Source organism: Olea europaea, chromosome 17, assembly GCF_002742605.1.
Source record: "Olea europaea var. sylvestris chromosome 17, O_europaea_v1, whole genome shotgun sequence".
NCBI lineage: Eukaryota > Viridiplantae > Streptophyta > Magnoliopsida > Lamiales > Oleaceae > Olea > Olea europaea.
In genome coordinates this window covers 11228200-11254588 of record NC_036253.1, presented here as the reverse complement: position 1 = coordinate 11254588, position 26389 = coordinate 11228200, and the positions used below count along the sequence as shown (strand labels likewise).

At 34.9% G+C, this 26389-nt stretch overlaps 1 protein-coding gene across 2 annotated transcripts in view; it reads right to left on the bottom strand.

Annotated features, from left to right (window-relative positions):
- Positions 1-6920: 6920 nt before the first annotated feature.
- LOC111366318 (calcium-transporting ATPase 8, plasma membrane-type-like) overlaps positions 6921-26389 on the bottom strand; it is a 39735-nt gene continuing 20266 nt past the window's right edge. The window contains exons 12-34 of one of the 2 annotated variants that reach the window (XM_022987055.1): positions 20218-20301; positions 20045-20127; positions 19843-19951; positions 19701-19756; positions 19452-19494; positions 19271-19354; positions 18966-19103; positions 17476-17541; positions 17289-17387; positions 16827-16937; positions 16363-16533; positions 14738-14797; positions 12543-12707; positions 12324-12440; positions 11869-11967; positions 11006-11143; positions 10753-10853; positions 9366-9411; positions 9129-9263; positions 7984-8091; positions 7816-7907; positions 7453-7549; positions 6921-7348 (exon numbers count right to left, since the gene is read on the bottom strand). In XM_022987055.1, the coding sequence (XP_022842823.1) occupies positions 7337-7348; positions 7453-7549; positions 7816-7907; positions 7984-8091; positions 9129-9263; positions 9366-9411; positions 10753-10853; positions 11006-11143; positions 11869-11967; positions 12324-12440; positions 12543-12707; positions 14738-14797; positions 16363-16533; positions 16827-16937; positions 17289-17387; positions 17476-17541; positions 18966-19103; positions 19271-19354; positions 19452-19494; positions 19701-19756; positions 19843-19951; positions 20045-20127; positions 20218-20301 (2214 nt within the window). In that variant the 3' untranslated portion in view covers positions 6921-7336. The remainder of the gene's footprint in view (positions 7349-7452; positions 7550-7815; positions 7908-7983; positions 8092-9128; positions 9264-9365; positions 9412-10752; positions 10854-11005; positions 11144-11868; positions 11968-12323; positions 12441-12542; positions 12708-14737; positions 14798-16362; positions 16534-16826; positions 16938-17288; positions 17388-17475; positions 17542-18965; positions 19104-19270; positions 19355-19451; positions 19495-19700; positions 19757-19842; positions 19952-20044; positions 20128-20217; positions 20302-26389) is intronic. The other variant, XM_022987056.1, reaches the window with a different exon arrangement.

Below are 26389 nucleotides of genomic sequence, written 5' to 3'. Positions count from 1 at the left end.
TCACTAGAACAAGGTACTGACAACTAGCATTGTAACTTGTCCTACAAGAATAAAAAACTTTCTGGGAGAGAACTCCAACTACCCCTAAATACAAGGTGCTACCAGCAGGTACAAACTTTGAGGACAATATATTGCAGACGAATAAATTACGCAGCTTGAGCAGTACCATTAACAGAAGCCGAGCAATTTATGACTTCCAGGAACGCAACTGAGATTCAATTTCTTTTTTTTTTCTTTCATGCTTCTTCTTGCTTTAGAATTTTTATAGAATACCAGGATACCAAATTTGAAACATCATCTACTGTTACACACAAAAGATATCACCTAACTTGAAAAATACAAGAGAAACAAAAACTCCACTTTAAGTAGAGTTTTCATGAGAAACCAGAGAAAGGTACAACCGGAAAGCCCAAGGTTACTGCCCAACTAACACAAAAGGTTGCTTTTAGTAAGACTACGAAATAATCAATAAAGCCACAAGCACAAGCCTCAAAGCACTGCTCACACAAATCAATAACTGTAAATCTTACAAAATAAAGTAACGAATTTATAACATGTAAATCTTACAAAATAAAGTAACGAATTTATAACAAATTCATGAAGAATTCAAATAATAAAGGATTATATACACATACCTGAGACCTAACGTAGTTGATGAGCTTTAAGCATTTATAGAAATCCAAATTATGGGTTTTCTTAATAGCGTTGAAATCAAAGTGGTGGGCTGAAGCGCAATGCTCAAAGAGAGGACTGCAGGCAATATAAGTTCTAGGTTTCAGGAAAAAAGCTAACACATTTTTAGTTGAGTATCATAATCAGGTCCCTTGTTTTTCGATTTGTTAACAATGAAATAGCCAAGGAAATATCAGATTGCATCATCTGAATCAGCTCAGAAGTGTATTGCTGCAGCACAAAAGGAGCAACTGCCTGGACTTGATGTTGCAAGGACAAACCGCTTCATTTTTCAATTCAATCACGCGCTGATTCAGAAATGCTTTAATCTAATGGATGTGTCAAACCAGAAATAGAAGATAAAATAATCCGAAGTCAAACATGAAATAGAAATTAGACACAAGTAAAAATCATTGAGCATGCATAGACCTCAAATAAATCGTCGAGGATCTTATTCCGGTATTCCGGAATCGATTTGGGGAAGGGTTTTCAAGGAAATCGATCTAGGGCTTCTTGTTCGAATTGGGGAAAAATGGTGTTAAGGATTTCGATTTCATTTTGAATTGTCGTGTTTTTCAGAATAAAATCATGTCTAACATGATCGATTTTCATGCCGTGGACTACTAAGTCGGCTGCCATCAAGACACATCAAACCTTTTCAAATAGCTGAATGGATATAGGGAACGAAAAAGTTGGCTTCAGCGTGGAGCCTTGAAAATCCTTGGTCGGGGATGAAGTCGGCCGCCGACGACTGCGAGAGTATAGTGCGAGAGTGGAGAGACGGAGAGAGACGCGATAAGTCCCAGCCAATTCATTGTTTTGTTTAATTTCAGTAAAATCGGTTCCGGGCCAGTTTGGGTGGGCTGTGCAGTTGGGAGCATCATTGGGCCTATTGGAGCCCAAATTCAGTTATACTAATCAACGGCAACGTTCGTCAAACGTTGCCAAAACTAGTCAACGGCAACGTTCAATAAACATTGCTAAAACATATACAGCAACATGCATCGCCCGTTGCAAAAACTATTTAACAACAACATTTATCGAACGTTGCTAAAACTAATTAATCGCAACGTTCGAACGGTCGTTGCTAAAACAAGTAACGGCAACATGTATTGCCCGTTGCCAAAACCAATCAATGGCAACGTTCAGTAAACGTTGTCAAAACTATTCAACAGCAACGTTTGTTGAACATTGTTGACACTGATCAACGGCAACGTTCTTTAAACGTTGCCAAAACTATTCAACAGCAACGTTCAATGAACGTTGGTAAAATATCTACAGTAACGGTCAATGCACGTTGCCAAAAAAAAACATAAACAACGGTCTTTGAATGTTGCGAAAGGGGGTATTAGCAACAACCACTCAAAGAACGTTGCTAAATCTTACTTTTCTCAACCAATGGCAACATACATTTGCTGAATGTTGCAATAAATCTCTTTTAGCAACATACAATTGGTGAATGTTGCCATTGAAATGTTGTAAAAAGTCATTTTTCTTGTAGTGTCTCTCTTTTTTTTTAATCACACATTGTTCAATAAAATAATATTACACGTAAATCGAAAATTTTTCTTATTTTTCAAGTTTCAACAGCACATTCTCGAAAAGATTACTATTTCAAAATACATTTTTAAGAAAAATGGGGCTCAACGGAGGCTTAATATTGATAATAGAAATTTGAATTCCAATATCTTTGATTTATGGGATATCTTTTTGTAGCTTTGGATTGATGCAAAAATTACATACGGCTCATCAATCATTTGGTGTCCCAATTGGATAAATATCGATTTGATCTCTTTTTCTTTCAGTTTTCTATTCTGCTTTAACTAAAATACCTGTCCGTAACCTAGCAGATGGCTTTTCCCGGATGAAATGAAAATTGGATTCATGTAACAGGATTGAACAAAATTGTACATACTCTAATTAGCTTTCTGCAAATAGACTAATTTAGTACATACCATAATCAGATAGAAAACTTACTGTAATTGCTCATATTCGGCTATATAAGATGATGGAAACCCTAGATTGAAGGGCATTCGAACCATTTTGACACAAACTATTAGATAATGAATGAAATTAATTATTTATGGTTTATATGTTCAGTAGACCTAATTTTCGTTGAAGAAGTATGCTTGTATGTATTCCAATGATGGACATTTCTATTGAACCGATAGTGGTAAATTATATTTAATAACTCAATGTGTATTGATGAAAATTCTTTTGTTCGTTGATTCATTTATTTTGCTTATACAATTAAATTTAAAGAAAAAAAAAGCTTAATATAATTAAACCAAGGCAGTATAGAATAAGCTGACCATAAAATACTCATGAATAAAATATTTTTAAACAAAACTTAAAATCACCTAGTTAGAATTGGAGTTCCTCATTGAAAAATTATAATTAAAAAAAACATGCGGACAACATATGCATCATTGTAATGGTTAGGTTCATTTGAAACTTTCTTAAGCCACATTTTTAGCTTTCTTGCATGTATTCTCTTTTTCTTCATCATCTTTTCTTAAATATTACGATAGAATAATTGGAATTCATTTAACTCTTAAACTAATTGCATGTACAAGAACCTATCAACCTATTTATGTAATTAAAAGCTTGTTTGAAAAGTGTTTTTAAATGTTTTAAATTATAAATTAGATAGATGCGAGTGGTGGATGAATGGACAGTATATGTGGGTTTCTTGAAATGTGTGGAATAAAAATCGACTGAATGTTTATAAACTTGACCCAAAAATAGGCCAAGTAACATAAATGATTAATAAGGAACTAAAAAATCTACGCAATAAAGGAACAAAATAAAATTCCATAGTGTTCTTTTCACATAAATACAAAAATGTGATATTAATTACTCCATTCATTGTTTAAAGCTATTTAAGGCTTACGCCTCGAATCCCATCTCACATGAGGCTTTAATAAATGCCTCAAAGCTTACAACTCGAGACACATTTATGAGGCTTACGCCTCAAACCTTAAGAAGACAAAGGTTATCTCGTTTGTCTTGCTTTTTCTGGATATTTTGTCAATGGACTCAGATTTTTTCCCTCATTTTTAGTCTTTATTGGAATGGTAGGGGAATACGCGATAGCTAGTGAGGATGATGACAAAGAATGAGAGAAAAAAAAAAAGTAATAGTGATGAGGAGGATGATGTTGATGATTCCCTTAAAGATTCTATTATAATTTTATTTAGTGATTTCTAACTCAAGAACTTGTTATTCGATACTTTATTAGTCTATTTTGTTTTTGTTTGCAAGCTAGACTTCTAAATTCATTTTTTTATTTTTTAAGATGCTTTATGATTTATATGAACATATTTTTGAATTTTATATAATAGTAAGTAATCATTTCTCAAGGGATCAACAATTCGGGCCCAAAAAGTCCACTTTCTTACTTAAACAACATCCGTGCACTTGGTTTGCACATTCATAGCGAACATTAATAGATCAAGTTGAAATTTCAATATTCGACAATGATACTTGAAAATTTTGAAGTTGTAATCCTATTTGTTTGTTGGGCTATTTCGTACATTTCTATGCTTTGACACTTCGACAATTAAGTTAAATTATCGGTTGTGCTACATGTACATCATCATTTATAGATTAGTGTACATACATGTGACGTGATGAGATATGATTGAATCAAAATTTCTTAGATCAAATAAACATAAATAAATAAATTTCTCCACTTTTTTCTTGATGAATAATTCTACTTGTACATAAAGGAGTTAAAAAAAAGTTTCACAGATGGATGAGGTGTCAAGAAGAAAGTGGAGGAGATTTTTTTTTTTTTTTTTTTTTTGAAGAAATTTTGACTCAATCATATCTTACCACATTATATATGTAAATCATATATTACAACCACTTCTTGACACCTCATTAATTTATAAAAAAATTTGTAACTCTATATATAAGTAGTATTATTCCTTAACGTTATCCACACCTTCACAAATCTGATACATCAAATCTCCAGTCTTTAATTTGGCAGCAGCTCATTCATTTTTATTATTATTATTATTATTATTATTATTTGGTTGTTGGACGTACCTACAATAATTTTATAGGCAGGGCCAACAAGATTGTGGTGTCATGATATACTTACCTGTTCACACATTTATGTATTAGTTTCAGTATACGTCATTGATCTGCTATTTATTTTCTCGAATCTGGTCTTAGTTTGTTGCTGGAGTGGTCTTGTCAATCAATGGAGGCACAAAATTGGACACTTTCCGCAACGATGAAGGAAAGGAAAAAAAAAACCCTACGCTGCGATTTCTTTGTATTAAGGAGGACTCAATTGAAAATGGCTTTTTAATGTGTATTCTAGAAAACTCTTATATAATTAAAGAAAGGTTCCGTACATTTAATTAGATGAACCTGACATGGCTAATTGACCGACAAGGATAGAAACAGGAACAAATTGTTAGCTTTTGCATCAAAATTTAAATTGATAACCCCACTTGAAGTTATATAGAAAGTTGAGTAACATTCAGCGTTATTAATCCCCTGGTACCGTGCATGGAATCAAATCTCCTTCATGGCAAGATTCCTTTGTTTGACTTCGGCAATAGACACGGATGTGCGTTATTTTGTTTTGAAAAACCCGTTTGGCCCGGGTTAAATCCCAGCCAAACAATGGCACCCCCTATTGGAGGGGCGGTTGTTGGGGAACAACCGCTCCTCCAATAGGGGGGGCGTCCCTATTATTTGGCTGGGATTTAACCCTGGCAAAACAACACGACTCTTTTGTTTTTCCAAGGGACGAATGTAAATATCATTTTTTTCCCCCCTTTTCTTAGATTATCACCATATATTCATGAATAATGTTATGTAGACTCATTAAGGTTGTAACTCCAATCTAAATGACACTAGATAATAAGCTAAATGAAATATGGAATTAAATGACTTATTTAATTTTACCTATTATTTAATGTCACATTAAAGCCACCTAAATTGGGGTTGTAATCCCAAATTTCCAATAAGACTAAATAACATTATTCTATATCCATAAAGAACTATACGAGGAAGAAGTGCCTCGAATTTGTATTCTCTCACCTATTTTGTCTTTGTCCTCGCTACAATTTAGCCCTTATTTTGTATCTATTTTAAAATTCATGTTTCTCTAAACTCATTTCAATCAAATATTTTATAAGACCTACAACTTTTATTAATTTTTCAACTTTTATCAAAGTTTACTGAAAGTCTATTATTTAGTCATGCCAAATAGGAGCTTAATATCCAAATGAAGCCTTTAAATTTAAAGGGTGGATTAAAATTTTCAAATTGTTCCTGTCTATCATACATCTGTGTTCAGTTTATTATGTGCATTGAAGAGGTCTTGCTTTTACCACTATTGTATTCTTGGCCTTTGGTATTCATAAAGTCTACTTGTTCTAGTTCTTACATTGAAAATTTGTTCAAAAACAAAGACACAAGCAAGGAAGCTACAAGGCTAGAACATACTCTCCAAAATACTTTTGAATTTAACTTCCTTCGTGTTTGTATGAGAAAAAATTGTGTTGTGCACATGTTTTGATTTTACATTTTTTAAAATTAACACGAAATGATTTTTGCACGAGCATTTGTACTAGAATTTGTAGCTTATGTATTCATTTAAAAAAAAAATGGTGTTCTATGGTCATGGTGTTGTGCAGATTAGTCCAACCCTCCCTGAGCCCCTGAACCAAAGCCAAAACCTACCTTCAAACTTTTTCTCGCATTCAAATTCAGTTAAGCCAGTTCATACATCTGATGACTTTTTTTCTTTGGAAAATAAAAACATTGGCATCTACAAAGAACAATAAATTTGACCATTTTCTAACGAACTGCATCAAAGAAAAGGTCCCCAAGGTGGAAGAATCCATTTTTTCCTGGAGAGGGATTTGTGCCATCTTTGAGAATGGCCGTAGATTTCCCAAATTGTGATGCTCATTTTAAGAATAATGTTGTCTCAAGAGTTATCCAAAATGGTCGTAAATGCAAGGGGATGTTTGCAAATGTTCCGTTTCTCTATGGCTGGAGACAATAAAGTCCCACCAACGAGAACAAAACCACTTAAAGTTGTGGGATTATCCTATTTACAGGGACTACGGAATCAAAATCAACCCTCCAAAATCATTGCTAAAACAGCATAAGCATCAACACAAATAAGTTGATTCTGAATGTAACATTCTGTATCATTGCCAAAACAACATAAATAAATAAATAAAGCATTCAACATACATTATCAATCAATTCCAACGAGAACTATAACTAAAAATTGTTGATAAAGAGCGATTTACACTTTGCTGCATAAACAAAGCAACTTCGTATTTTCACCACTGAAATGTACAAGTCAGTTTGATGAAAGATTAAGGCTTTGTTTGTCTACCATTTTCCCACACTATCACATTATTTTTTTTATAGTACTCATTTTTAACCACACGTTCTTCAATAAAATAATATTACACGTAAATCAAAAACTTTTCTTTCTTTTTTAACCACACATTTCAACATCAATCACTATTCCATAATACATTACTCACCAATAATAGGACAGAAACAAACACTAAATACTTACAACCGCCTAGAAATACTGATCTTTTTTATCCACACGTCAGCTAGTAATGCAGACTACCTGGGGTACAGATAAGCGCAGCAGCGGTGTCTCTCCACTTCCTTAAAGATTATCCTGGAAAACAAAATAAGATCAAGTCAACTCAAAATGATGAAGAAGTGCATATTCTCTCACCGCCAGTGAAGAATGCTTTTGTAAAAGCAAAATGTTTTCTTTACCTCTTGATTTTCTTTCTTTGCATATTTTCTTTGTAAAATGTCGCTGAAAGGTCTCTCAGGAACAGGAATCAGCTTCCCAACAATGGCTAGAGGCCAGCTGATCGAGAGAATAAAAAGTGATATATCATACCAGACATGAGAATAATGCAAGGATATCCCAATAGTGATGCAATTATAGACCCAAAAACACATTATTGGGATTAAAGCAACCATCCATATGATGATGTGAAGAAATAGCATCTGTGTATCTTTCAGAAGATAAGTATTAACAAATACAATAGACTCTCAACTAAAATAAGATGTATGGTTGAAAAATACCAGCTATAAGTTGTAAGCCAAAATGCCATGTAATGTAAAACCAACCTGATTATACCGATGACAACGGAAACAAGCCATAGTTTCCAACTGAGTCTAACTGTTGAAGTAAACTTCCCAAGAAAAAATATTATGATAACCTGAACAGCAAGAGTAGACTTATAAATTGCAAGAAATTTTGGGGCATCTACTAGGAGAAAAGATAACGGAAATAACCTGAAGAACCACTGTAAGCCCAACTATTCCCATGAAAAGACGGTTTTTAGTAACCCCTTTCCACACATTGATCTCGTCAGGCTTTCTAGCATTCAACTCATTAAATATCTGTAATTATAAAAAACAGAAATTAGTTAAGGTACATGGAAAACAGCAGTTTAAAATTTGGCAAATTTAAGATAAAAAGTGCAGAGCAGTTTCAGCAAAATGATTTCAACTAGATTAATATTGAAGTCTTTCTTTAGCAACATTTACAATTCATTTATAAATGGCCAAACTTCATTTTCCACCACACATTACAATAGACCCACAAGTACTATCCACTTATACATCACTCATTTATAAATTAAACCGTTTATAGATTCTTCCCAAACAGAGGCTAAAACATAGAACTGAACAGAGTGCAGTCAGTTGAGCATTCAATCCTATCATAGACTTCACAGAGATTCATGTTCTTCAATACTTTGATGATAATATCAGCCAAACATTCATATTGTGAGACAGAATCCTTGATCCTTCACTTGCCGGTTATGTATAACAAAATCAAATGATCATTATTGTAAAAGCAGACTAAATAATCCAATTACAAAAACAAGAATGTATTTTAATACAAAGGGAGAGAGAGAAAAATGGAAAACATTCAGACTAGATACTCAAAACCCTTAACTGCAGTGCAGCCTGTTAGTGCCTCTATGTTTGCAAGTATGACAGTGAACTAGTGTCTAAGCGTGAGTGTGAGGGTGAGAAGGTGGGTGGGAGTGGGAGTGGGAGTGGGAGTGTGAGAGTGTGTGTGTGTGTGTGTGAGTGAGAGAGAGAGAGAGAGTTTATGTAACAGAAAGATTATTACTGGAGGGGATAGTAATCAAGAGTCATCAAATGACAAAAATATATCATTGCAAACACCTATTATCTATTTTTCTATGCAAACAAAACAAATCATTTGGATTTACGATATACAGTGAAGCAAACAGGTTGCGTATTAGAAAGAAAAATTCAAGATTCAATAATTTACACAGAACAGCATACATATTATTTCGACATGCCACCATTTCAATTTGAAGATAGATAAATTCAACAGCATTTCCGATATCTACAATTTGCTCTATGTAGGAAAAGTAAACACTATCATTTCTCAATGCACTTACCTGACAAAGGACAAACGCATTGAATATAAGTGTATTCTTCAGTTTGGAAGCCTGATCATCTGATTCATGCTCTAAATTCAGAATGCTTCTTCCCCGGAAATTCAGGATTAAGAGAACGATCACTTGGTATAGAGCCTGCAATCGTTCAACCATCAACAATTAGAACAGGATGTTTAATGAAGTATATTATTTTCCATCCAAATATAAAATAATATAGTTAACACAGAACTTTGATACCTGAATTATCAAGTTCCTCCACATGACATTTGTAATGAGAGGTTCCCTAAAACATTGACACAAATGCCCGACCAGTAAATGGATTCAATCTCAGGAAGTGAATAACAGAACTTAATGATATAGAAAAGAAATAAAAGGCCATCTCTACACCATGGTGCTTTCTGATAACTAAGAAACACTCTTAAGGTCGAGCCTGGTACAAGGGAATGGGGAAGGAAGAGGATCAGGACTCCCTTTTCCATTCCAAATACCATACTTGGCATAGTAGATTCCTGAAAGAACACATTTCCATGCGAATCCCCATTCAGAAAAATGGATTTTCTCATCTCCTTATTGTACATTCCCCAACTAATTAGGAAGGAACCCGTAAGAGTCCAACTGAGCTTAAAAATGTATGGAATGGCTCATGACATCTCTCTATAACATAGAAGAATAAAATGAGATTTAAAGGGGCACTCTAATCACCTCCAACCTCTCTTGTAATCTTTATTAACCAATTCCAGCAGCAATTTGATTTCCAGTAACCACTATCAGCTAAGCTAATAATTTCCTCCCCTCTCACTCAATCTATTCATCTCGCTTCTTCTAACTAAAAACCCTATTCCAACATTGAAGGACGGCCAAAAATTCAACAAACTTAGCAAAACCACCACTAGGAATACCTTCTCTCTTTTGGATTTTTCATTTTGAAGGGAAAAAATTAAAATAAATAAATAATAATAATAATAAAACAAGGGAATAGAATGGCCAATAAAATATTTGATTTCTTTACTTTTACGAATGTTTTCCTCATCTTAATCAATGATTATAATAAGGGAAAGTTACAGATTGACAAGGCAAGACTAAATAAATTGACCGACTTCAAATTAACAAATTCAATTATCTTTTCTTTTTTTGTAGCTATTTTAATGCTGATTATGCTAACGATATTAATTACAAGACAATATTACGAACTTATATATTTTGAAATTACAATTCAATTAACTGTTTATTTAATTTTTATAGTAATATTAACGGCAATTTTCTCGAAATCTCTGTGGGTTGTTGAAAACTTGCACATGGGTTTCTGCTGATTTTAAGATAATTGAATGACATAACAGTGACAGAGGTTCGTGAAGATTTGCAGAGAATGGAATGAAATGATGTGATTGCAAATTGCAAAATATAGTGCTCTCCGCCAACTATATTTTCAAGTTATCCTATTATGAACAAGAAACGCAGTTCATACATCGACACTGAAATTCAATTGCATTATATGATCATTATTTCTCCTTCTGTACCAGGGGAGGAGGGAAGAAGATACAGTTCACCACTCAACTAACTAAATTTTTAGGTCACATATAAAATAAACTTCAGACCAAAGTGAATGATATATGAACAATCTAACCTTCTACCCACAGGAGGCCTATGCATCAGATGATCTGTAGGAGGTTCAGTTGCTAGTGCCAGGGCCCCTAGTGTATCCATTATAAGATTTACCCAGAGAAGCTGCTCAGAAGGAAGATAATGATAAAGTTAGTATCTGAACCTAAATTTTAAGTGAGGATTAAGAACCCGTGCCTACAAAGAAATAAAGCACACAGATAAATACTACTCAAAACATGGTCACAGAGAGAGAGAGAGAGAGAGAGACCACAAACCTGCACTGCATTTAATGGGACATTACCAGCAGAAACTGCAGCCACAACATTGATTATAAGAGCTGCAACATTAACAGTGAGCTGAAATTGTATAAATTTCTGAATATTGGCATAAACAGATCTACCCCACCGCACCACCTACAATTAACATAAAAATATAATCAGCAATCTCAACTATTGTCATAATATTTTCAATTCACAGAGACTTCCACGAGACAGCAAGAAAGAAAATCTATGTGACTATCCCTCAACGAATAATTGATTTACAATAAGAGCAATCTGCACTACAGCAATAATAGTTCGATTCGGAGATAATTTCAGTAACAATGAAAATCTATGGCCCAAAAGGTAGATCTGATAGAAATGTATACTATATACCACATAACAAGCCAAAGAATCATTTAAGACACCTCTAAGGAATTCTATTAGAACCCTAGCTCAAAAGATTACATGCTATGCTGACAGAAGCTTAAAATAATGCAAGTCCAGAAAACCATAGCTTGTTAAGTTACAAAAATATAAGCCTCATTCATGTCAAGAAATCATGAAACTTTGACATTATTTTATACAAAATTATGAAGGATAGATGATGCAGATGTCCACCTTATTTTCATGGTGAACATGCCCCTTGCAATTGCTAAATCCAAAATGTCAAATTAGCATTGAGGTGACAGTTGGAATCAGCTAATATGCTATACTGCTTTACTATAATATATTCTCTTGATAGCATGCTTTCATTTAATTTTGAAGAAACATTCAATCATTCATAAGATGAGAAAACTAGTTTTACGCATTTCTAAGAGCCAAACTAAGACATTTTTTGAACAGCAATCAACATTGACATGCTTGCGATAAAGACTCACCTTCACTACTGAAGCAAAATTATCATCCAATATGATGATGTCAGAGCTCTCTTTGGCAACTTCTGTTCCTTGGATACCCATTGCAAGACCAATATCAGCCTACACCGTAATGCAATTACAAACCAGATTATATGAACCGAGGAAAGAAAAACAAGCAAAACAACAATTCTTTATAATAACTCATTATGCTACACACTGTCACATGTTCATTAGTGAAAAATGCTTGTTCCCAAGCCCAATCCAGCACCAAAATGATGATCTTAATTATCATAGTCAACTCATGCAATTGCCACAGAATGGGTTAGATAAAATTTCATTTTCATACCACCAAATAAGCTGATTCATATTCTGATGACATTTGAAACCTAAAAATTGGCCCTTGCATGAGCCAATATTTTCCCATGTAAGTTACAGAACAGGTACGTAGATGTTTAGCAATCAGTGAAGGAGCAAACCTCATGTAGTGCAGGAGCGTCATTAGTACCATCTCCAGTAACAGCAACAACATGTCCCTTCCTCCTTAATGCTTGAACAAGCAATAGTTTGTCATTTGGTGATGACCTACCCATCACCTGCAGGTGAAATGTTAAATAACAGATGTCATGCGTGCCACTTGAGTTAATTTCATACAGTCACCAGCCAAAATATTAGGGCTACCAAGTTAACTGAAATACCGAAATTTTATCAACCACTTCCAGCCTCTGCATCTCAGACATGGCACGGAATGCCTTTCCTTCAATAAGATTTGGCTCAATAGCATCTCCATTTGATCCTAATATCCCGCACTCTAAAGCTATTGCTTTTGCCGTTTGAAGATTGTCTCCAGTGACCATACGTACCTATAAAATTGTTAAAGAAATATCAACCTAGTTGCAGGTGTTGACAAGATACATGGTGTCAATGGAATATAAGGAAAGCTCGAATATTTAATAAGCTTGAATATGAGGAAAGTTACCATATGTAATGTGTTACTATTAATGAATATTGTAATTGATAGCTACCATATTTAGTTGTGATTTTAGTTCTATATAATGATAGAATCTCTCACATTGAAAAGCATAGTCTTATTAAGTATCATTAAGTCTATTTAACATGGTATTACAGCCAGTTCCTTAGAATTCTCTTGTTTTCTAGGTAGTTGTGAAAAATGTTTCTTGTTGTGGTTTTGACTTTCGGATGATGAGTTAAGAGTTTTGGATTTTCGAAGGAGGATCATCCTTGGGTGGTTTTGATTCTAAGAGGAGGATCGTTTTTGAGTTTTGGTGTAGGCTATTTGGTGGGATTTCTTCTAACTGTAGCATATTGGCCAAAGATATATTGTTGGTTTTTTGGCCTGTGCATTGGCCGTTAGAGCTTTTGTTGGAACACAAACTACATGTTCGACTTCTGTTCTCCCAACCAATAGAGCTCATTGTGTGTGGTCAGCACACTTCATGAATTTCTTTTAGAAATTCTTCTAGGTGTGTGAGCTCTCTAGAGTGGTTCTAGAGTGTTCTTGGAATGGTTCTTGGTTGTTTCTGCACTATGTTGTTCTTGGGTCTCTTATAAGCATCAATTTGAGGAGGGATGTCAATAAAATATAAGGAAAGATACCATATTTAATAGATTACCATTAATAAATATTGTAATTGATAGCTACTATATTTAATTGTAATTTTGGTTCTATATAATGAGAGAATCTCTCATATTGAGAAGCATCGAGTCTATTAAGTATTTGCACACAGGGCAACATCAAAGTATAAAAGCAGTACAAAGACCATGAATCCCATTTCAACAGCCATAGTTCTCCATCAAAGGTCCAGGAGCAAAATCTTCCCTTTGAGTGATAAAAGTTTTAATAGTTTATTGACTAAGAAAAGGTATTCTGTTCTGAAACCAGATAAGTGGCATTCTAAACTAAGCACAATAAACATCGATCAGCCACCATATCAACTCAACAAAGTCCTACCCAACATGAATCCAGGTGATAGCCTCTTGTACACACACTCATCATGCCATAAGCAAGTTCAAAGACACTTGATAATTTGTATAAACTGTTTAAGTATCTGAGAAGAAGTGGGTCACTGCACATCGAAATGTCAATGAAGAAGATCGGCATACATTTACAGATATAAGCAATAAGAAGAAATGCAATGTGGTATTCAAAGTCATCCAATGTATGCCACCATTACAGATAGTGTCATCAATAGATTAAAAAAGGATAATTACATATCAACATTTGGTGCCATATGCTAGGGGAAATTACATTGTTAATTTGAATAATAATGTAGAATAAAACCTAAATAACTAAAATATAAAGACATGACAGCAAACCCAAATGTCATGGGTGTCGATTTTTCTCATAAATCCCTACAAAGCTTATCTGATAGACACGTTAGCTTACAAGCTTGTAAGTTCATATGCTAATAAGCGACCCAAACCATCTTAATTTCCATAAGAAAAACGCCAGTGTACAAATAATGAAAGCATATTTGCATGATATCTGACAGCATTTCACATTAGAGATTTTTCATGGTCTCTTCCCATCTTGAAACCACAAGTCAAGTTTCTAAACACATCCAGCTACTTCAGTTGGCCCAGAAATATAAAACCATATGAAGACAGAACTATTAGAAACACTAAAACGAACACCAGAATCTAAGCACAAGGTGTGGACAAAAATATGCAACAGTTTGGCAAACAACTTATATTCACAAATTTCAAGAACCCAGAATAGCATCTCCCTACTAATGAAAAAAGACAAGATGTTGCAATATCAGAAGATTATAAAGAAGACGAATACAAGATTGATATGCCAACAAAAGATACAAAGATGACATGAAAAGATTGTTATGTTTTATATATCATTGTTGAAAAGAGATCGATATACCTTAACACCAGCATCAATGCACAATTTAACTGCATCTCTCACACCTGGTCGACAAGGATCCTATATCAAAGATGAGTGCTCTCTTAGTGACGAAATACACATATGGCAATTGTATATACGTACTTTTACGCAAATGTATTTTACATATGGCCAGCGTCTACGCATATTTGATGGAATCGTATTTCACAAAGAAAAATAATTTGGCATTTAAGGAGACACAGAAAATATTAGTGACGTTAAAGGAAAAATAAGGAAAAGAAGAAAGAATACTTTCCAAGATATGAAGTACAGAATAAGATCAGGAGCAGTAAGAAGTGGTAATATGCAAAGGAGTGAAAGGCCAAATATAAAGAAGAAATCAGGCCCCAAAAGCAGGCCGAAATCATATTGTAAACCAAAATCAACCATACAAAATGATGTGGAAGTATTTTGGATGGCAGGAAGATTGTAGTTACAGGCAGAGTCAGGAAACAGCCGCTATCTGATATGCTGATGGTAAGACCAAGGAATGTCGCCTAGAAGATGCTTTCCCATACTCAAGAGTACATAAATAACAGCACTTTGATATGGTCTTGAGGATATATAGATAGCCTTCTGATCATAGAAAGAATGGAGATGAATGCTCTCTACAGAGGCATGGGAAATTAGATTTACTTGATCATATTTACATAGACGGTATTTGATCCCCATTTTTTATGAAAAAATGCATTTTAGAATAATCGATTGATGGAAAATGTGTGGTTGAAAAATAAGGAAAAGTTTTTTATTTATGTGTAATATTATTTTAATGAATAATGTGTGGTTGATGAGAAGAGAGAGAAAAATGTATTTTGAAAAGAATGGGAATCAAACAAGGCCATTAGATGAAAAACTGAAACGGGGATACGATAAATCACTCAGTGATCTGAATTTACAGATGACATTTATTTGTACTGCATTTAATGAAATATCTCATGCCTCCCAAGATTGGGGATGTCATCTTTGGAAGAGAAAGTTACAACAGACAGTAGAACAGATTGTTAATTTTTACTTATTATCTTTTGAGAAAAGTTAAAACCATAATCAGAGGCTGATAGTGTTCATACATCATATTTAAGAGTACCATAAATACCATAATTTTAATATGGTCTCGAGGATATATAGATAGCCTTCAGATCATAAATATAATGGAGATGAATGCTCTCTACAGAGGCAAGGGAAATTAGATTTACTTGATTATATCTATATAAGGTCAAAAACTGAAAGGAGGATACAATAAATCACTTAGTGATCTAAATTTACAGATGACATATATTCGTACTATATTTAGCCCCCATTTGAGCTTCATTTTAACAAAAAATGAATTTTGTAATACTTATTTTTTGGAGATTGTGTGGTTAAAAAGTAGGAAAAAGTTTTGGATTTACATGTAAATTATTTTAATGAGTTAGAGAAAAAATATATTTTGAGATAATGGGGCAAACAGGGGCTTAATGAAATATCTCATGCCTCCAAGATTGGGGGGATGTCATCTTTGGAAGAGAAAGTTACCCAAAGACTGTGGAACAGAGAATTGATCTTGAAAGATATTAATCTTTCAAGAAAAGTTAAAACCATTATCAGAGGCCGATACTATTCATACATACCTTGATGCCAACAATGGCAAGTAAAATAAGGTTTTTTTCTGGTAATTGCCAATTTGCCATTTCCACATCATTTGAAGGGACCTTCTCAATCTCATATGACCTGTAGGCAATAGCAACACAGCGTAGACTTCCTGCAGCCATATCTTCTATTGCTTTCCTGAAATACGATACCTGCAAGACAAGAATAAATGCACTTATAATTAATATCAAGTCCAAATATTTTTAAACAATGAAAATACTTGTACACGTATTTGGAAATATCTGTCTTTATCATTTAAGACTGAACACACTGCTTTATAAATTTTCCTATATCATCAGAACCAGCTAACCTCTTCATATTTAACAAATTAGAGCAGACAATATTTTCAAGTTTTTAAATACCCAATATTAATGAAGAACCTCCCACAGAAGGGAACAGAAAGAGGAAACAGCTAGTTAACTATGAAAAGAAAATTTCAGAAAACCTTGTCTTCTTTCATTTGCACCACACAGCCATTTGCATCCATATAATCGGTACAAGATGCAAGGACTATTTCTGCAGCCCCTTTCCAGTGTATATGAACTTCCGAATCCAACTGGAAAAAGAATTATAGATAAATACAATGAGTGGATACATACGACGCTACCGATATCCTACTAAAAAGAATGAACGAAACTAAATCTAACCACTTAATTATTATATTTGGCTTCATACACCTTTCGTTTTGCATCCTTCCACTCCTACTTCCCAGAGCAAGTCCATTTATATTAATATCAAATATAGTAGGGAGCTACACTTGGTTGAACTTGAAAATTTATTATTCCTATCCTTATGAATCCGACAATACTATGTTATTTCCTTTACTTGTATTGGGCATCTATCATTACAGACAAATGAAAAACTTTTTCAAACCACATTATAACATTTAATTGATTTATTCTGTTACCAGCTTTAGAGCAACGCCACCTCTCTTTTTCTCCGAGTTGAATGGAAAAGCATGGATTACTAGTGACTCTGATCGAACAGCATCAAAATCCATCCCAAGCTACAGGAGACATAACAACTCAGGTAAACGAAATAGTATAAGAGAATGAAGGAATGTACCGACTCACAAACATAATTATCTACATTACATTAACAGCCCATTGAATAATGGCCTTTTCTGTTGGCGATCCCGAAATCTCCACGGTTGTACCACCCTGTTAAAGACCGGCAACAAGAAGTTTGAATATTTTAGCTTTGTAATGGTCTAAAACTAATCAGGTATTGATAATATTTTGTCAAGATGCTTGAGATTTCAATGTAACTATGAATGCTTGACAAGATTCTTATTCTACACATGTAGCTAATGTTTAGATCTTCCTTTCCAACAATAACTAAATATTGGAAGTAACATTTCATAGAAAACCAGGATAAACACAACAAGCTTTGTGTAGATTTGCGATATCTACATCATCTAACACCAACACATTTACGGTGTTAATTCAATGCAGACGGTTCATGCCAAAAACAAATAAAAGAACATATAAAAAGTCAGACAGATGTAGCACTTCGAACAATATCTCCAATCTCTTCTTAAGACAAGAAACAAACAACAATTTGTAGTCAACTTCCTCTTTTCAACACAAGAATACAATTAAGATTAATAACCTACTCATTGTCCACAAATTCCAAAAATCGTGAACGGAAATTCAGGACTACCATGATATGATGAATTTCGGAGTATATTAAGTAAGAAATTTCAGCATGCAATGAACAGTTTGCATTTCAAAAGTCAAAATGCTTCTCAAAGTTCAGAATTTTATCCAGCGCTTCCCACTGAGGTAACAATCCCCTCCAAAATTGTAGACAACCTCAACATTAAAGTGATTTTATGGTGTCAGGTGCAGTAGTCTTATGTGCACGTAACTTGGGGGATTATATTGATAGTCAGAAATGGTAGTAAGTTAGGAGGTCCAGGAAACTGCTGCTACCATGCCCAAAATATCGGGCTGGTGCAGAGTTGTACTGCTCGAAGATCCTACTAGCAATTGATTAGTGACCACTCCAGAGATAGAATAGAAAGCATGCTGTCAAAGATTGCACCGACGGTGCTGCACCATTTTGATGCTGAAGCACATGTAGGTGTCAGCATTGCTGTGCATTAAAGGCAGCAGGGCAGAAATCCATATTTTTTTCCTTACTGAAGGCAATGAAAATCTGGTGATAAGATGAAAGTGAAGGCAGGGTGCAGGAAGGGAATGGTAATCAGGGGGTGCTGGTAAAATGTTTCTATCATTTCATTTTCTTTACTTAAGAAACCGAGGCCTGAACCACCTTTTATTGACGTGTAAATCTCTGGTAAGAGAGAAAATCCCAAACCACTGGGCACCAAATCAACTTGTGAAGTATACAACTTGTGAATAAGAATCTCTGAACAAGCATGCTTGCACACATTCACTGACACATCAATTTCAGACAAAACTAATATTACACTATAAAATTACATGCCGTCACAATCTATCTAATAAGCTAATAAAAATAATCAAAAACACAAGCAATACACTACCCTAAGCATCGCTATAATCATTCAATTAGAATATCACGTAAAATTCATGTCCTAAATGGTTGCTATTCAGCGCACCTCAGGGACATATACACTGCCAGTTGTGTTCTGTGCAATGCCTTCAATAAGCAGAGACATAACACCAGGAGGAAGCAGTGACTTATTCTCGGGGGATTCAATCTTCTTGCCACAAGCAAACACATCAACCACAGTCATCTGCAGAAAGTTTGGGGGAAAAAATCGTTAAAAAAAAGAACGAATTTCTAGATCTCCACCAATTACTCAATAGCTGAAGCAACTAACAAACTCCTCCGTGCCTTCTCCTCCCAAAGAGAAAATTTCCCCAAGATTAGTGTAAGCAAAATAAGGAAAAAAATACCAACCTGATTCAAAGTTAGGGTCCCGGTTTTATCACTGCAAATTGTTGTTGCTGAGCCCATGGTTTCACAGGCTGATAGCCTCCTGACCTGCAGTTTAATTATAAATTACAAGACATGGAAAAACATGCAAGTAGATTGCAGGGACAAGAACGACCGTCACTTCAAATAAAGTAAGCACACATACCAAGGCCTTGTCCGCCATCATTTTTCTCATTGAATAGGCAAGCCTACAAAGAAATATAATATTCATTAAATAAAAAATGTGCAATGCAAACAAAGGAACATGTGCATCCATGGCTGCAGATGCAATAAATGCAAATGAGGTATCATAACCATTAGAAGGAATGAATTTATAAGAGAAGTATCAGACATCCCACGAACTTTTTAATAGCACGTGCTTCAATTAAAGATGGAAATAAACAAATGAACTTACGTCAGAGTGACAGCTAATGGGAGCCCTTCAGGTACTGCAACAACTACAATGGTCACCTAGAGTTTTATCTAAATAAGTTTAACAGGTCAAAAATAAATATTAATATAAACAGCATCAGTTGATTATCTAAACGAGAACATACTGCAACGGTGAAAATCTTTATGAAGCCATCTATAGCATCACTAACGCTAGTCTTCCCTGCTTGGAACTGGACACTACCACCTGGATTCTCGGTTTTCCCAGTAAAAAATCTGCTCAATCAAAAAGCAAAGTTTATCCATGGCACTTCTGCAATACAAAAACATGAGGTCATATATTGAACCATTTACTAAATCTAAAGCTACCTGATCACAAGGACAAACAGAACCACTACAGCCACGGCAAGCCCAACAATACCAATAAATGTTGCAACCCCATTTAATCGTACCTGAACTAATTAAAACTAGATAATGTCAATACTTTATGCAGCTATACTCAGCATGAAGTGTAGAAGTTCAAGAATTCCAATAAAAATAACCTGCAATGGCGTTTCTTCACCGTTATCCTCTGATATGCTGGCCATCAGCAATCCCCATTCCGTATTTATCCCAACGCTTGTTACCTGTTAAAGAATAACATTCCAACACACTGTAAGCTACCACGTTAAAGTCTATAAAGATAGCCACGATCACTCAGGGAGTACGAACATTTTAAAGAAAATGACCTATACGTTAAAGAAACAAACCTAGTATCGAGTCAATATACTTCACAAGTGACCATAGCACACTTAAAATTGTAGCTAAAGATCAGCAAGTGTGCAAAATAGTATTAACATAGTATTACTAATTGTAGTACTGCTGTACAAAATAATCAAAATAGTAAGGTACGAGGTTCCACTCCTAACCAACGAGCACACCTTCAGAGATGAAGTAACATAACCTAAAAGCAAGTCAGTGTCATATGATACATATTTACATCTCAGTTTTCATAAGCTCCGGCAAACAAGATATCATGAAGGCATATACAAAACGAACATAACATTCTTTAATCTATTTTAACTTACATTAAAATTGTTAAACCATTAAACTATTAGTTGCCCATCTCAATTTGAACAGGTTAGGTATCGTTCTCTTGATTTTTAATATACTTTCAGTTTTCTACTTTTTAGATTCATCGAGTAAAAGCATATTATAAGAAAGGCTCAAACTCAAAGCCTTATGGACTATCCACAAATTGTAGCAGAAAAGAAATACACCAATAAATGTTACTCAAAGAAATGGAGCTAGTGAACACACTACTAGTACGGAGATGAATAATCCCATCAGCAGAAAGCTATATTAAATAACTGGAGCCAACATTCTGATCGATGAGATACATGAAGGCTACCAACAAAGAAAAAAGGAAACATACAAATCATTTGGATCATATAGAGAAATAGAGGTATAGAGGAGAGAATACAACGGAAGCGTGCAACAACTATAATGGCCTCATGCAGACACAAGCAATAATTTAAACCAGTGTCCATCATATACATGATTCCCCATATATTTCTGTGTTGTTATGAACTGTGTGCATTAATTTAGGAGTAAACATGATGTATATGGCAGGAGTGTATAAAGTCTAGAATTATTTCCTTTTGAGAAATATCTTCATATACTATATATGTGTGTGTGTGTTTAACAGTTGATGAATGAAGTAAGATTGAGTTTTTTTCCAAATCAAGTAACATGGTATCAGAGCTAGGATTTGAGAGTTTTTGAAAATTTGAGGATTGTTCTCGGTGGTAGTGGCAAAAGTTTGGGTCAGCAATTTTGGTAGAAGAAAACCGACACTTACCTGCGTCACTCGTTGGCAAGGAAGATCGAAAAAGGCTTTGGTGGTGGTGCAACAACCGTCTTCGCCTTACTTAGCAATGAGCATCGTCTGCTTTGGGTTCCATCAGGTTCAAGCAAGTTGGTCTGTTTCAGTGTGACATCTCACTACGGTGTATGAGGCGATCAACGACAGGAGTCCTTGTGTCGTGCCATCTTTCTCCTACTGTGGGTGAATCAATTGAGAGAAACCAGTGGAACTTGGCTGTCGAGGAAGTCTACCTGACTTGGGTGAGTTTGGATTTCATGGAGTGCATCAGTTTGGGTTTGGGCCTTTATCCAGTAGGTCAAAATTGTTTGGGCCTTGATTAGTGGGTGGGTTTTCTTCATTTTGTTTGGGTTGCTTCTTTATTGGACTTGCATTATTACTGGATAATTTGAGTTGCTTTCTTTTGTCTTCTTTGTTTATCAGTTAATCATTGCCGAAAGTGATAAGAAAGTGGTGAATGAAATCACAGTAACCCCATCCTCAAAAATCACATATAGAAAGTTAACGGGTAGTAGGAATTATGCTCAATGGAAGAGAATTGTTCGCAAGAATGTGTCAAGTGTGGATTCGGGCGATCACTTGATAAATGACCCACATCCAAAATCTGATACTAATCCTGAGATTCAAAAAAAATGGCTAATAGAGGATAAACTTTTTAATCAAATTCAAAATGCCCTTGACCCGACAGTTGACAATGTCATTAATCATTGTGATGCTGTAAAAGAATTGTGGGATTATCTAGAATTTTTATATGCGAGTAAACAGGATGTATCACATGTTCATGAATTGATGTTAATGATTTATCGAGCTGAGCAAAAGGGGCGAAATCTATTTCAATATTATACTGAGGTAAAACAGGCATTTAAGATAAATAGGCTGCATCCACTTTTGATGTAATACATTCTGATATTTGGGGACCTTATCCTATTTTATTTAAGAACGATTTTCATTATTTTGTTACCTTTGTGAATAATTATTCTCAGATTACTTTGTTATATCTTATGAAAAATCACTCCGAACTATTTTCAATTTTCTGCACCTTTTAAGCTGAGATTAAAACTCAATTTAATAAATCTATACGTATCTTAAAAAATGATAATACCAAGGAATATTTCTCATCCACGTTTATTTCCTTTCTATCTCAAAATGGCATTCTTCATCAATTTTCATGTATCGCTACTCCACAACAAAATGGAGTGGCAAAAAGAAAAATTGTCATTTATTGGAAGTTGCACGAGCTCTTTTCTTCCATACGAACGTTTCAAAAGAATTTTGGGCAAATGTAGTCTCTACTGCATATTATTTAATCAATCGTATGCCATCCTCTTTTTTAGATGGTATAATCCCTTATCCCATTCTTTTTCCCTCTCAAACCCTATTCTCTCTTGCTCTAAGAGTATTTGGGTGTACTTTCTTTATCCAAGACATGAGACCTCAAGTTTCCAAGCTTGATCCCAGATCCCTTAAATGTATATTTTTGGGTTATTCTCGATATCAAAAAGGTTATCGATGTTTCTCCCCTTCCTTAGGACGATACTTAGTGTCCACTGATGTCATCTTCTTCGAGTTTTCACACCCTTTTTCAGTACTTCTATGTCTTCCAAACCTTCTCTTAAGTCTGAGGATGATTTTCTTGTTTATACTATGACGACACCTGTGTCACCAATATTCTCTCGTGTACCTATTCAAAATGTTTAGAATCGTCATGTGCAGCAATCTCCAATGGTACCTGCTATAAACCATGATTTATTGCCTCTACCCACTACTTCGCCTCCGAATTCGTCACCCCCTTCCTGATCCTAGTCATGATCTTCCCATTGCCCTTCGAAAAGGTAAATGGTCATGTACTTATCCTATTTCCTCTTATTTCTTACCATACGCTGTCACAGTCTTCCATGTCCTTCATTGCCTCCTTAGAGTGCGTCAGTGCCAAAATCTGCTTCTGAGGCTTTGTCCCATAGTTGCTGGCGAGCGGCCATGTAGGAAGAAATGATGGCCCTAGAACGTAATCATACCTAGGAGTTGGTTCCTTTACCCCTCAATAAAAAGGCAATTGACAGTTAAGATAAACCCTGATATATCTGTTGCTCGAGTGAAGGATCGTTTGGTTGCTAAGGGGTATGCTCAGACTTTTGGCGTAGACTACTCTAAGACTGAGTTGCTAACCTGGCTTCTGTTTAGTTATTCATTTCTCTTGCTACTACCTATCATTGGCCGCTTCACCAAATAGACGTTAAAAATGCATTCCTCCATGGTGATTTGCAAGAAGTTTACATGTAGCAACCACCAGGGTTTCTTGCTCAGGGGAAGCTAGGAAAGGTATGCAAATTGCAAAAGTCGTTATATGGTCTGCAACAATCACCCCGTGCCTTGTTTGAGAGATTTAGTGAGGTTGTGATTGAATTTGGCTTGCAAAGAAGTTCATATGATCATTCAGTATTCTTTAAACAGTCTAAAGTTAAGTGTATTTTGTTAGTTGTATATGTTAATGATATTGTGATTATTGGTAGTGATGGTAGTGGCATCAGTATGTTGAAGGCTTTCATAGGCACAAGGTTTCGAACAAAGGAGTTAGGTCCTTTGAAGTATTTCTTAGGAATAGAGATCTCCCAAAGCAGTAAGAGAATTTTTCTATCTCAAAGGAAGTTTATTCTAGACTTACTGGATGAGACAGGTTTAGCTGCAACAAAACATGGTGATGTCCACTTGATACCAAACATGAAACTCAGAGCTAAAGATGGAGATGTGTTTGCTAATGAGGACAAGTACGGAAGGATAGTGGGAAAGTTGAACTACCTCACAATTACTCGTCCAGATATTGTCTTTCCGGTAAGCGTTCTTAGTCAGTTTATGTCATCTTCTAGAACTTCACATTGAGATGGAGTAACTCATATATTAAAATATCTCAAAGGAGCTCCAGGACGTAGGATTCTTTATAGAGACCATGGTCATTGTAGAGTTGAGGGTTTCTCAGATGATGACTGGGCGGGCTCTCCTGTAGATAGGCGCTCTACTACACGGTATTGTTTTTTTGTTGGAGGTAATTTAGTCTCTTGGAAAAATAAGTAACAAAGTGTTGTAGTTTGATCAAGTGCAGAATTTGAATATCGGGCTATTGGTGGCTACATCACTTACTTAGGGAAATTGGTATTGATAATTCCCATTCTATGAGCTTGTAGTGTGATAATCAAGCAGTTGTTCACATTGCCACTAAATCGAGAACAAAGCACATAGAGACAGACTAGCATTTTGTTCGTGAAAACTTACTGCAAGGATTAATTTCGACTAAACACGTCAGGACACAGGATCAATTAGCTGATGCATTCACTAAGGCCTTAGCTGGGAATCGAGTGAACTATATTTGTAACAAGCTGGCCATGATTAACATCTATACTCCAGCTTGAAGGGAAGTGTTAAAAGCTATATGCATTAACTTAGCATTAAATATAATCTTTATATATACAATAGATATATAGTTTGGTAGGGATTTTGTTAATTGATTTTTTTACCGTTAGAGATAAAGTGCGTCCTATCTGTGAGAGAAGAATTCAAAAATGACGGCTGAAAGAGTGAAATAATGGTCGATATTAATTGGATTAAAATCTTTACCAAACATGCTCATATATATATATGGTAGGTGCATAAGCAGAGAATTATTTCGTGACTAGAAATATCCTCTATATGTATATATGTGTAACTCGTTTATGAATAGAGTGGAAAAATCAAATATTCTCCCAAATCAACTAACAGTAGGAATAGATACATGATTCATTAGATTGGATCTGATAGATTCAAATTCTGTTTGCAATTTCATGAGAAATTGATCCCTCTTGGTGACTTCATGCACATCTAGGACGGCCTGTAAATTGTCGAGTGAAATCGAAGCATAGATAATGCCTGTGTACTCATTCCAAATGTTAGAAAAATTAGAATAATATTCTTCAATGGAGCAAGAGTCTTGAGAAAATTAGCCAGTTCAAACTCCAACTAAAGTTGCTGAGCATTGTTGCTTTGAGTGTAAATTTTTTTAAGTATTCCCACATAGAACGAGCTGACTTATAAGGCTTGATATTAAAAATAAGCTAAGGATCAATAAATCCAATGATCTAGGCCATAATCCCAGAATCCTTGATTTTCCATGCAAGATACTTTTTCTTGATTAGGGGGTGGAAGACATCTATCAATGTGTCCCCGCAGATCGCCTTTCCCTTTGCCCAATAACTGAAAATGAAATGCCCTTGAAGAGTAGTTCTTTCCAGTAAACAAATGCAAACTGAGCCCTTGTTTGAGCCTCATTCTTATCAAAGAATGCATTTTTGAATAGTGTATTGATGGAAAATGTGTGATTAAAAAATAAAGAAAAGTCATGGATTTGTGTATGATATTATTTTATTGAAAAATGTGTGGCTGAAGTAGAGTCAAATTACTGTTAAAGAATGTATTTTAATGGAAAAAATGTGGCTTAAACAAAGGTTGAGTCAGTTTTCTCAATTACCATTATGAAATCTTGTCTAGGTCCGTCAAAAATTAATTAATCACAATCCAAATAAATAATTCTACTCAAACAAAATTATCTCAGCCGAACAGAATACTCCAAGTCCAACCAACAAATAACTAAATTCAACAAAATTATCTCGGCCCAATAGAATACTCCAAGCTTAACCAACAAATAACTAAACTCAACAAATATCCAATTACTCAACACCCCCAACAAGAACCCAAGCCCAACGATAGCCAATTAATTAAACAATTCAACACCCAAAACAACAGCCCAAACTATAATCGGCTGAAAGACGAAACACGAATCAAATAAACAGTCGGCTGCTCGAAGAATTCGATAATTGCAGTAC